We start from the raw sequence: 12,063 nt of genomic DNA, 5'->3' as shown, positions 1-12,063 counted from the left end.
AGAATACATGTTATATCTACAAGTAGTTTCGCCACTGAAGTATTATTTTACGAGTACGGTAAAAGGATTCAATTATACACATTTGACGGGTCACAATTCGACTTTACAAAATTATTTACTTGATTTAACGAAGTATGTATGAGCACGAAAAAAAGATGACGCTTGTTACAATTCGGTTTATGATACAGTACTAATACTTTAAAATATTCAGATAATATCAAAATATTTGAAAAAAACATTATTTTGCGTAAATTCATTTTCCGTCGCCATAATTATTTTTGATTAGATGTTTTTTACTTCTAATAATACTCTTCTACGCTTCTAGGAATAATAGATTTCGATGTTATGTTTCTAATCGTAAGTACATTTTTCATCCTTTACATCGTCGTCTTTATTACATGGAATTGTTTGGTAAAAAGTGAAAGAAACGATTAAAAATTATACTGCCCCATTATACGAGAGTTTCTTCTATGAACAATGGAAAAGAATGTTATCTCTGATCGCAAATAAAATCATTTTTTAGTATCACTTCACTTGGTCCCAATTTCACGTTCGTCATACACGTATTGTAAAAAATACAATGAAATATAATACATCCTTGAAGACATCTTAATCATAGGATAATACACGTTTTCGACTGAAAATGAAAGAAATTTGTTGGAAAATGTTATATTAAAAATATGTATAAACATAGCGCTATACATACTTTGGATTTTTGATTCGCAATGCCAGTTGTCTTCGTACCGTTCTCTGTTGCTTGTGGCTTCTTACTTTTAAATATCTTCGACATTTTACCTTTAACACAAAGCAAAAGAAGCAATGTAATGTAAATTTAATATTGACACAATATCGGAAATTCATTAAAAATGTAACACATAAATGGCATTATTCGAAATATACGTAGATATTTTATGTCTATTTTATTGTAGCTTTTTCATTTTTTAGATAAATCTTTTTATCATTTTCTGATTATTTTATACCGCTTACCAGTTCTTGGAGGCGGCGATTGCACATCAGCATCGTCCTGAACATTATCGTTATTCATTTTTTCTTCTTCAATAATTTTAGCTTTGTCGGTTTGTTTGTCGATCTCTATCGTGTCTTCCATGTTCACTCTCGACCTTGTGGACTTAATACTCCCGCTACTCCTCGTGGATTTCATCGACCCTGATCCCTTTTTTTTCTCCGACTCATTTCCTTCAATTGCTTCTGGTTTCTTTTCTGGAGTATCTTCCGTCTTTATTTCATTTTCTCTTTCCATCGACGATGTTTTCTCATTGTCGGTGGAAGAATTTTCATTTGTAGATTTTAATCTCGGTGGTTTTGGCGGTGGCGTGGAATCCGAGGGAGACGTTTGTTTCTCAGGACTCGTCTCTAGTTTAGTATCATCGCCATTGCTTGGTTCCATCGACTCTTCCATTGGTTCTGTCTTAACATCTTCACTATTCTTTCGTTTACCATCTGTTTCATCTTTATTTTCCGTATTACCATTTTCAATAGTAATTTCTTCTTTGTTTCCCATATTATTTATCGTAGCTTCTGTGGTCGTTTCGTTATTATTTCCTTCGTTATTTTCCTCTTTATCCATTGATTCAGATCTCTTTTCTTTTTGAACGTTTTCGCTTTTAACGTGTGTTTTCATCGTTGATTCTTCTTCCTCCTTCTTTAGTACTGAATTTTCGTTTTCTAGTTTCGATTCTTCGGATTCGCCTATATTAGCTGACATTTCTTTCGATGTCATTTCAGCGTTTTCTTCGTTAGACACAGCATTCGATGATATTTCTTCTGGCTTGTCATTCGTAGATTTTTCAGGACTATTTTGAGGACTATCTGATTTTTCGATATTATTCATGGAATCTATAACGTTATTCGTGACATCATCTACCTTATTTTTTATGTTTTCTTCGATTGTTTCCATAGATGTTTCCACAGCTTCCTGTGCATTTGTTACAGATTCCGTAATATTATTTCCTTGATTCAACCTATCTTTGATTATTTCATTAACATTTTCGTCATGAGTCTCACTTTGCAGCCTGTTTACGGGAAGCTTCAATGGTGGCAATGAATTTCTTTTTTGAATGTGTTCCTAGAACGTAAAAGAATTCATATGCTGATTTATTTTTTCTGAGAGTTAATCCTTTCTATTATATTAAATATGTATCAAGTTTATGTGTCAATAGAATTTTCTTTTAAAACATTCTTTTTACTTATTGAAACAAAACTAAGATTGAGATATGCATATAAATCAGTGGGCTGCAGCAGGGTTCAGGTACAATTCTATCTTTGACAGGTTGTAGAATTTTTTTCTTCAAATTGTCGTAGTAATCACGAGAAAATTTTTTAAATTACTAATCATAGAATTATAGGAATCGTATAAATTAATGGAAATTATTGTTTATGAAGCGAATTGTAATTACCGTTTGCGAGTTGTCTTCTTTTTGCGAGCGATTATTCGTGTCACGTCTTTGACCGACTAAGATCGTGTGGCAGCCACCACACGCAACCTTCGCAAATTTAAAAATTATCCGTATTTTATTAAATCTTATATGGATTATACATACGAGGAATAATTAAACATGCAGATAAATGTAATTACATCCAAAACGAAGAGCTCCTTGTATCTTTGAACGAAAGTCAGTTCATGGACGTTGTTCTCATTCTCCTCCAATCCTAATTTTCCGTGCCTTCCGTCGCCACACGTATACAGTTTTCCAGATTCTGCCACGAAAAACTAATGTTATAGAAACGAGGCATAATAACCTTTGTTTGACGTATCTCTCGTATTTATCGATATATTATAGATATTTTAATAAATAGCAATTTTTTAAAAATTTGTATTAATTTTCTACGAAAAATAAAAAATAGAAAATGAGATAGCGAGAATAATCGGTAGAAATTGTAATGAAACTTACCAGTAACAACAGCGGTGTGACTTTCCCCGCAAGATATTCGAGTAATTGTTTCATTTCGAAGCATGCCACGTGGAAGAAGTTTCGGTATATGAAGTTCCGACAAATTAGTTCCTAGACCAAGCTGACCGCTCGAATTACTTCCGGTGCAATATAAATTCCCATTTTCTGAAAAGCAGTAAAACACGATAGATCAGGAGAATGCTCTTTCTATTCAAAATTTTTAGGGCAAGCATGCGAGATCTGGGATAAAATTGGTAGTAAAATTTAATGTGATTTTTACGAATTACTGTTATCATTTAGCGTAATCTAATTTGTGAAGATTGGAGTTTATGTATGTACATATATTATACCAGCTAGAATGACGGTGTGATGACCACCACACGCGACATGTACAGCAGGACTCGGTAATTGCATCTGTTTAGGCGCGACCTGTGTAGAAAAGCTGGCATCGATCCCCAATTTCCCACTTTCTGACTCACCACACACGTAAACGAGACCACTTTCTGAAAATACCGTTTGAAATTCGAAGAAAATTTGTTAACGTGGTGACACGCGCTACATTCACTTTTATAATGTTATTTTATAACATAAGAAATTACTAATAATTGTTACAATATAGATATCAATATTGAAATTAATATTTTCTACTCGTGCAATACTAAACACTATAATGCATAGTTTGCGCAATTAAATTTATCTTAATACAAATCGGAAAATGCTCGACGATATCTTGAAATATCTTTTTATATATTTATGAAAAACAAATTAACCATTTTCATATCATAATGGCAATTAATTATTTTTGTATCTCATGAGAATTACAATTTTAGTTAAAAATCAATATGAAAAAATATACATCAACGTGGTTCGTTCTTTCTTTTTAACAATTCTCCGATGTTTTCAATTAACGAGTTACCTGTCAGAAACGTGGAATGATAATATCCGGCGCTAATTTGTTTAACAGGTTCAGGAATATGTACTTTGGTCGGTTTGTTCACCAAGCCAGATACATCTGGAAGTCCCAATTGGCCCTCGAGATTGCTACCCCATGCGAAAACACCACCATCGCTGGTAAGTGCGAGAGAATGATGGGAACCAGCAGCAATTTGGACGATCTTTGATCCTGATAGTCCCGAATCATACACCAATACAGGAGTATTTACGGAATCGCCTATTGCGGAAATTCCTCGACCAAGTTGTCCTTCTTGATCGCTGCCACACGCAAAAATCTTCTGCGATCCTGAAACATCGTGAATTGCTTTCCTTTCCTTTGAATACTTCAAGTTGGAGGTGTTTGATAGGTTACTATTATTATTAGATCGTCGCTAGATAATGATCGCTTCACACGAAAGGTAAACGCTATCAAGGAACAAAGAAAGAGAGAAGATACTTATAAGTTAAAAGTTGAATGACTGAGAAGCGGTAGAGAAGTTTCGAACACGCAACGTTATAAATGTGATTACACACCGTAACCAATGTGCCTACGTATATTTAGAAGGTTTTTGGTATCTGTACTGGCATAAATGTCAACAATGCCTTACCTGTGCAAATTAGCGTGTGTGCTCGTCCGCATGCAACGTGAGTGACCCTTTCCGGCTTCAGAGCTAAAAATTAATAGGTTGTATTATGAAAATTTATGATAAATTGAAATGATTGATATCATTTTTATTTTTCGAATCAGATGGTCGCAAAGTTACAGAAGCTATAGAAATCTCAGTTATGGAATTTGAAAAGCTAATGTTTTTTTACAAAAATATATAAATGAATTTTAAATATTTAAAACAACGAACGGTACGGACCTTTTACACAGGATGGCTTGCTGATGTGATTTTTATGACCGAGACCAAGTTGACCCCAATCATTGCTTCCGAAGACGAAGAGTCTACCGGTTTCTAAAATCAACGAGGTAGAACTTTTGGTTTCATACGTATTGCTTCACAGTAATAATATCTCTGGTCTTTTTTGTTTACGAATTATCTCATCTACGATAAACAATCGCTCTAATCTTTCTATCTACAATAAATAGACACAGATTTTTTTTTTATAACGAATCAACCAAATTTCAAATCGCTAATTTAAAAAATGAAAATTGAACGATTTGTTATTAGGGACTTTGCCGAAAAAGTATTTCATCGAAAAACCCAGGTATTAATATTTGAAACAGCAGAGTTTACGTGCTTAGATAATTTCACGATTAACTGGAACTGTTGATAATAGCAGTATGTCGACTTCGTTCGTATAGGTATGTTACGTGCCAGAGCATTGCGTGGCTATATCGATTTACTGGACAGTGGCTATCCCCGTATAAGCGTAGGTCGACACTACCTTCTTTACGAACCATGTTACAGAAGCTGTAAATCATGATAGTTTCGATCCTGAGAATTTTATACCAAACTTGTTAGATCAATATTTTACCTTGTAAAATATTCGCGAGAAGTTTGTAATATAAACTCTTTATTCGAAATAAATTTTTAATTTATTCTGAAAAATTCAGTCTGCGATCGAAGCTCGATAAGACAGGTGATCTTAAAATTTGCAAAAAATGTTTGGAGAGCAAGAGAAGGTATAATAAGGTAAGTCACGAAAGCACAAGTCCGAAATAAAAATTAAAATATTAATTTAATATGGAAGAAAAAAAAACGATCCATATAATTGTATTATACGTTGTTGTTAATAGTAAATAGTAATTTATAGTATCTTTGATGTGTATTAATCGTGATAGTATCGTGACGCAAGTAAGACGCGTAATGAAAGTGGACTAGCATGCGAGATGTTAAAATAAACCAGTAAATATCGTCATAGAATAAAAATACGCTGCTATTTTAATTACTTCTTTTTTCTTTGCGAAACGACGATACGAATAGTTCAAGGATGGCGAAATATTCTTACAGTATAGAAAACAAGAGTTATATATACGATTCAACTATTTGACTAGAAAATACTACACTTTATAGAGGTCCGTTTTTTGAGAAAGCCCTTCAATCGATAGAATATTTTAGTAGAGATGTTACATTAAAAATACGTAACAGGATAATACATAAAGTATGTCCACGTGCAACATTAGTGTCATTGAAACGTGTACAGTCATTCACGAGCTCATCTATTGATTTCCATTAAAATCAAGAGCGGTCGTGTCCAGATCGATAGAGTAGCGCGTAAGACATTCGCTCACGTTTGATACGTTCTGTGAAAACTTTTATAGAGATATGAAATAGAGAAAAAAAATGGATCAAACAAGTATATGGGTATAGCTGAAGAAGAAGATCGAAGAGAAAGAAAGTACATAGTTTGTCATAGATATAAAACAAAGTATAGTAATGGTCGAGTTTATAAAATCGATTAAAGTGTAACTTCTTTTATGATTCACTATTTCTGCTTATTGAGCAATTTCCAAAGTTTCTTCGCGTTTGTTGTATCACTGTCGTTTACTTCTAACAAAGTATGTAATTACTTTCCCATGGAAAATAGCGCGGATCAATTAACGTTTAATATTGCAGTACTGATAAAGATTTATGCAATCGATAAATATTTATTTGCAACATACAAAATTCTGCGACTTGGTGTTTCATGAAGTTAGGATCAAATATTTTTCACTTTTGTCCTTTCTTTTAATGGATTCGTTCAGTGGAAATACTTATATGGCAATATATATTATTACAAGTAAAAAAATAATAGTAAATAATAATGATCTATAAAAAGGTGTGTAAAAATAACTTAATATTGACATTTTTACTTTATTAGCATCGATAACTGAAAAAGATCTTGCAAGAAAAAATGTTTAACTTACGACATATAACAGCAGAATGTTCATCTCCGCAAGTAATAGAGAGCACCGGATCCCTGCGTATGAAAAAATGCGATGCAACGTTGTCCGCAAATCTACTTCGTCCAATTGTAAATACTGCTCCTGTTTCTAAAAAATCATGTAAAGGGTTTTCAAATCAAAAGCAAGTTTATACCAAATAATATGCGAACCGTTCTTTCCAAATTTCTTGTTCGCGATAGATAGCTACCTATTTACTTTTCTCTAGGTTTACGTTTAGCGTATCTATCATCTTGCCGTTTGGAATATTCGTTAACGAAAAAACACCGACGTGCTAAATCTCCAATGATTTATTTAAGGAGGTTAACGCGATAGCGCGATATCAGAGGACGAATCGCCACTTTCCTTTTTACGTCTGGCACGAAACGGTCGAGGTGGAAAAATCGTACGGCCAAGAACAAAGTCAGATAAATTTGCATTAACACGGTAGACTGTAGACACACGCGTGTAACGTATGATGATTTTATTCTTAAAATTGCTTGTTATAAATATGACGACTCCTTCAGAGAAATGACGTACGTAAACTCATTTGAAATTCAAAGACTTAACGTTTGTAGATAATCGATTGTTTTAATCTGATAAAGGAATCATTATTGCTTTACAAGTATCTAAAGATTTTTTACTCAAATCTAAGAAAAGATCTACGTTCGGCCAGTCTTAATCTGGAAGATCAAGCGTTGCGCGCACGTGAGGTCAAAGGGATTTAGACACCGGAGTTTTCTCATGAAACGAAGAACGGTAACGAAGTTATTCATTCGTTTGGAAGAAAATTGTGCTTTCATATATAATACTTCCAATTGAATACTAAGGATGCTAACGAGTATCGTGTTTGTCTTCGGGTTTATTTACGAATTAGCGGTCGTTACAGTAAGAAGATCGATATTATGGTGATGAAAATAATGAAAGACATTGTGGAAGTTTCAGTGTACAGGGTCCAACCGAATAACACGTAAAAGCGGGCATGACGCGATTCCTTGTGGAAAAATAAGAAAAAGATATAGTATGAAATTTTTTCACTCTAGGCTTAGTTCTTGAGAAAATCGAATTTAAACATTTATCAAACGTACTTGAGCGTGGCTAATTCTGGACTCGATAGGATTAAATAATCGGCAGGAGATTATTGTACGTGCGAAAATAAGTCGGAAAAGTAGGATAAAATTTTTCTATTTTCATCTTCAAGGAAATAGAGTTTGAGTATGTTTAGCGAAGAGTCGGTCTAGTACGGATTTTGAAGTATTTGAAGCGTGACAAATTTTGATGACTGAAATATCTTGTTAATTGGATACGATACTACTTTTATAAATGTTGTGTTCGAGATAAAATAAGCATAATTTGTTTTAAACTGTAAATTTTTAACAAAATGGGAACCGTTAAATTCTTCTTTTGTTGTTTAACTACGTGCAATAAAAATATAAATTCCAAAGATAATTGCTACAATAAGCTTCGGCGCATAAAACGTAGTTACATTGTCGTAATGCGCCAAGATGGGTGTAGAGTAAAAGGAATGGAAATGACAGCTTTAGAAGCAAGAATTTTACGTTCCATTCATGGTCGTACAACGGTCACTAAGAATTACAATCATGCCTCGAAGCGAATGAATTTTTCCGATTGCTCTCGACTGGTCGTGGCTGCTATAAACGAAGGGAGTGAGAAAATTCCAGTTGTTATCGAATTATACTGAATTATACTTATACGAAAATACTAGTTGAAAATGAATGCTTAGCAAAATCTATTTGATAGATGAAACGGCGGTATCACCAATGTTGATTGGCCAGCCAAGGAACGAGCGAATAATAATTTTCATTTCTTGCTTGTAAAGGTCAATGATGCAGCAACTCGGTATAAATCCTTCACGGAGTTTACGTTTATGTTCTTCTTATCAAAAGTTCAAACGTCGTCTTTTGCATAATGCATCGAGCATCTATCTTTCATACGAGAAATACGTGTTGTTCTTTAGCTACGTTGACTTTAATCGACAATTATGATATCAAGCAACATTTTCAGAGTCCAGCTAACAGAAGTTTACACGTATCGAAGAGATTTCAAAAGAATGGGAAGAACTTGACGTAGATATTAAGTGATGTGTAAGGTCGATAATGACGATATTTCTAGGAGAGGAGCTTTATTTTATGTGTAAAGATCGAGTTATGCATCTGTTTATATTTCACGATACAAATATAAAAGAATGCTCACGAAACGAGGCTTTTTTTTAAGTAGAAAGTGATACTAGACTGGTCAAGAATCGTGGTAACCGATATTATTCTTTGTCATTCAATGGGATTGGATTGGAATAGACTTTTTAAGGATTACGTTTAATCTCTTGAGTAAATTTAAATATCAAGCGAACAAATATTTATCGATAGACTAAGAATCGTTTGTTACTTAGCCAAATTGTCTTATGTACCATTTAGAAACTAAAAAATAATACTTCTATATGCCATTCCTTTCTACGCGTCTTTGAATCTTCCATTCATTACCACGTCTAAAATTCAGACGACGTTGAACATTTCAGGTCACGTTCAACTCCTCCACCTTCTTAATGGTTGCACCCCACAATATTTTCACGGAACTACGAATGACTGGAAACATAACGTACAAAATGTACCATAAAATGCAATGTGGTTAAAATTATTATTCTATGTAGAACGCGTCCCTATTTCGAAACGCGACATGCGAGATGGTAAATTCGCTGTGCCGATATCATCGATGCGCTCATTTTCTAGCCACTGGTATTGTGTCAGGTCGTTAACCTGAGGATGCATGGTTTAGCAGCAATGAAAACGGATCAAAATATACGCGTCCACGAATCGGATCAATTACAATATTTAATTCACCATGCCGCAACCGGTTAATCTGGTTTTACTTTTGCTTATGCATTTCCAATGTGAATAATTGCGATGCGTTAACAATGTTGTTTATCATTGAGCCGCTTTGTTTGCATCGCGTTGGAATTTTCCTATCCGAAACGAGAAAGGATGACGCTCTATGACAGCAATAGATCTTCTATGTAAAGCGTAGTAAATTCTCTATTGCAAAGCGTGGTGAATTTGCTATAATTAAAATACTAAGATCGGCAGCTACAAACTAAAGACATAGGAAGCTATGCATAGGATTTTCTATTTGCTGGAACTAGCACGGGGAAAAAGGGATTCTTTTTTTAGATTTTACTGCGGTCGGAGCTAAAATGGTCGATCCTTATTTGAGAAGTTTAATCTTTTATTTGAACCTTTTATATCGAGTTCTGGGCTTAAATTTCAACGTAGGAGATCTTTTAATATCGTAGGTATTTCAGAAAAGAAGGTCGGAAAAATCATTTGTTAACAATGAGAAATGTGAAATTTAATCCACGGGGCAATATTTTACTCTTGTTTCGATTAAATTTTAAAGGTTTTGTTTTCATTGATAGTTTGAAGTTTTAGAAAACGAAATATAAAATTGTTAGTGAACGTATTCGTACACATCGAGATATAGGATCGAATCAATACGTGCCAATTTCGATTTTTCGATACAATGCATCGTGACACGAATGAAATCGTTTCTTATACATCATGAGTTGGTAGATTAACTTTCATGAAAAGTTTCTTATAATTTATCAAATGTTTTATTTTCTTAAATAAGTAACATTTTATACACGAATAGACACAATTAAAGAACGAAATTAATATTGAAATAGATAAATCATACATATAATTATGTCAAACTGGTCGGAGTGTAAAACGAACAAGCAGAAATATAACGAAGATAATATAAAAATATAAGAATTGAAACGAGCTATTGTGATAAAAAATTTTTCTAATATCACAATGGAAATAATAAAATAATAATATTACTTCAAAGCCAAACAAATATTCAAAGTACGTGCTATTTTACAGGTCATACAATTGAAAATATCTTGAAAGACTTAAATATCTTCAACCTCTTTTCACCATGTAACAACTCGTTCGGTTAGTTTCGCACGATTAAGTGCAATTTTATAGCTCAATCGTGCCGAAGAATAATTTGCTCGGTACGCAGATGGCAGCCCTCATTTCCGCAAAAGTGACAAGGAATTGTGTTATATTTATGTATAACGGTTCCGCGTAGTTTTATGTTTTAATATATTGAACATTTAAGTGCACTAACTACATATTTCTCTGCTACGTCTTACGAAACAAACGCTTCCATTTCTCTTTGTCTAGACATTGTTTTATTAATTAAAAATAATGCACTTAACTTATTCGATTAATAGAAGACTAGCATTGTTAAAAGTAAAGCAAATGTTTAACAATGTTCTGTTTTAATTTATGAAATGTTATCTATCATTAAAAGTTGATAGAAGTTGATAAGGAAATTCAAAACATTATTTTAGTAAATAATATCTTACAAAAGCATTTCGCGAGAAGTGAATGTTATTTTGCAAATATTTTAAATCAAATTCGATTCCGTTTTATGAAACAAAGATTCGAAGATAGTTTGAAAACAACTCGAATTATAAAATCCACTATTTCCTTTCAAGTTCATCGTACATATATATTTTCATTAATTTGCCGGCAAATCGGCACGGCATCAGGCAACCTGTTTGAGAAAAAAAGGTGCTCTTAAGTAAGATGAATGTCGATTGCGTGGGTATCGAGTGGCAGGTGCATCAAATCATGCGTGCTATGTGCAATTTCGTTGAACGTTTTACCAGGTATCGTTTCTAGATCCGTCAGGCCCATGCTTGAACGTTGTGCGGCGAAACTTGCAGCCGACTAACTGCCGGTCAAGCATGGCTATCATGGTGGCAACTTAAACTGAACGTTGCCTGGCAACTGGAAATCAATTTCTAATGGCAACCACGCCGGACGTGTTCCAACGTTAAGAATGGGAGCGATCGTTCGCTAGTGGTGTGTTTTCTCGTGGAAATTAATAGCTGTACGCGTCGCCGTTGTCTTCGCGTTCCTTCGCGTGTCACCACTTTCATCGACGAATGTCATTTAATATTCAATGCACGGTTGCACCAATGCACTCGTGACATTCGCTCATGAACGCTTTATTTTTTTTATGTCAAGAATGTTTTATTTCAATGTTTTTTTCTTCTTGGTTATATTGAACTTTATAGCAATAACGAGGTAGGCGGTTTTGGAAAGAATGAAGAGGCGAATTTGATTCTGGTAACGTAATTGGCGTTGGATGAGGGTTGCTTAAAGCGTCAAATGAATGAATGTACAATATATTGTTGTTGAGAATTTGAATTGCATTTATTGTTACGCGCTTTTTTGCCGGCTTCCGGATTGAAAATGTTTGTTTCGAGTAAGTGACGGATCCAGAGGGGGATGATAGGAGCGATCGCTTCTCTGCCCATTCCTG

At 34.0% G+C, this 12,063-nt stretch overlaps 1 protein-coding gene across 2 annotated transcripts; it reads right to left on the bottom strand.

Annotated features, from left to right (window-relative positions):
* Nucleotides 1–75: 75 nt before the first annotated feature.
* LOC117163481 (uncharacterized) lies at nucleotides 76–11,453 on the bottom strand. 2 transcript variants are annotated; one of them, XM_076622157.1, is made up of 12 exons: nucleotides 11,402–11,453; nucleotides 6,700–6,825; nucleotides 4,712–4,804; nucleotides 4,454–4,516; nucleotides 3,829–4,152; nucleotides 3,263–3,415; nucleotides 2,913–3,077; nucleotides 2,597–2,718; nucleotides 2,418–2,504; nucleotides 988–2,086; nucleotides 707–795; nucleotides 76–637 (listed from the first exon to the last, which is right to left on the bottom strand). In XM_076622157.1, the coding sequence occupies exons 1-12, from the start codon at nucleotides 11,430–11,432 to the stop codon at nucleotides 614–616; spliced, it is 2,376 nt and encodes a 791-aa protein (XP_076478272.1). In that variant the 5' UTR covers nucleotides 11,433–11,453; the 3' UTR covers nucleotides 76–613. The 2 variants fall into 2 exon arrangements, with proteins under 2 accessions (XP_076478272.1, XP_076478271.1); XM_076622156.1 differs by having other exon boundaries at nucleotides 547–795.
* Between the last annotated feature and the right edge of the window lie 610 nt (nucleotides 11,454–12,063).

The sequence above is a fragment of the Bombus vancouverensis genome, chromosome 10 (assembly GCF_051014615.1).
Source record: "Bombus vancouverensis nearcticus chromosome 10, iyBomVanc1_principal, whole genome shotgun sequence".
In the NCBI taxonomy this organism is placed as follows: Eukaryota; Metazoa; Arthropoda; class Insecta; order Hymenoptera; family Apidae; genus Bombus; species Bombus vancouverensis.
Note: the sequence above shows the minus strand (reverse complement) of the source record. Positions and strands in the feature narration are given on the sequence as shown.

Bases quoted from the DNA above. Each gene is read 5' to 3' on its own strand.
- LOC117163481 (XM_076622156.1), bottom strand. From the start codon at position 11,432: ATGGGCCTGACGGATCTAGAAACGATACCTG. The intron at 4,517-4,711 runs GTCCGTACCGTT...ATTAATTTTTAG, and splicing joins CAAGCCATCCTGTGTAAAAG to CTCTGAAGCCGGAAAGGGTC. The intron at 2,087-2,417 runs GTAATTACAATT...TTTACGTTCTAG, and splicing joins AAGAAGACAACTCGCAAACG to GAACACATTCAAAAAAGAAA.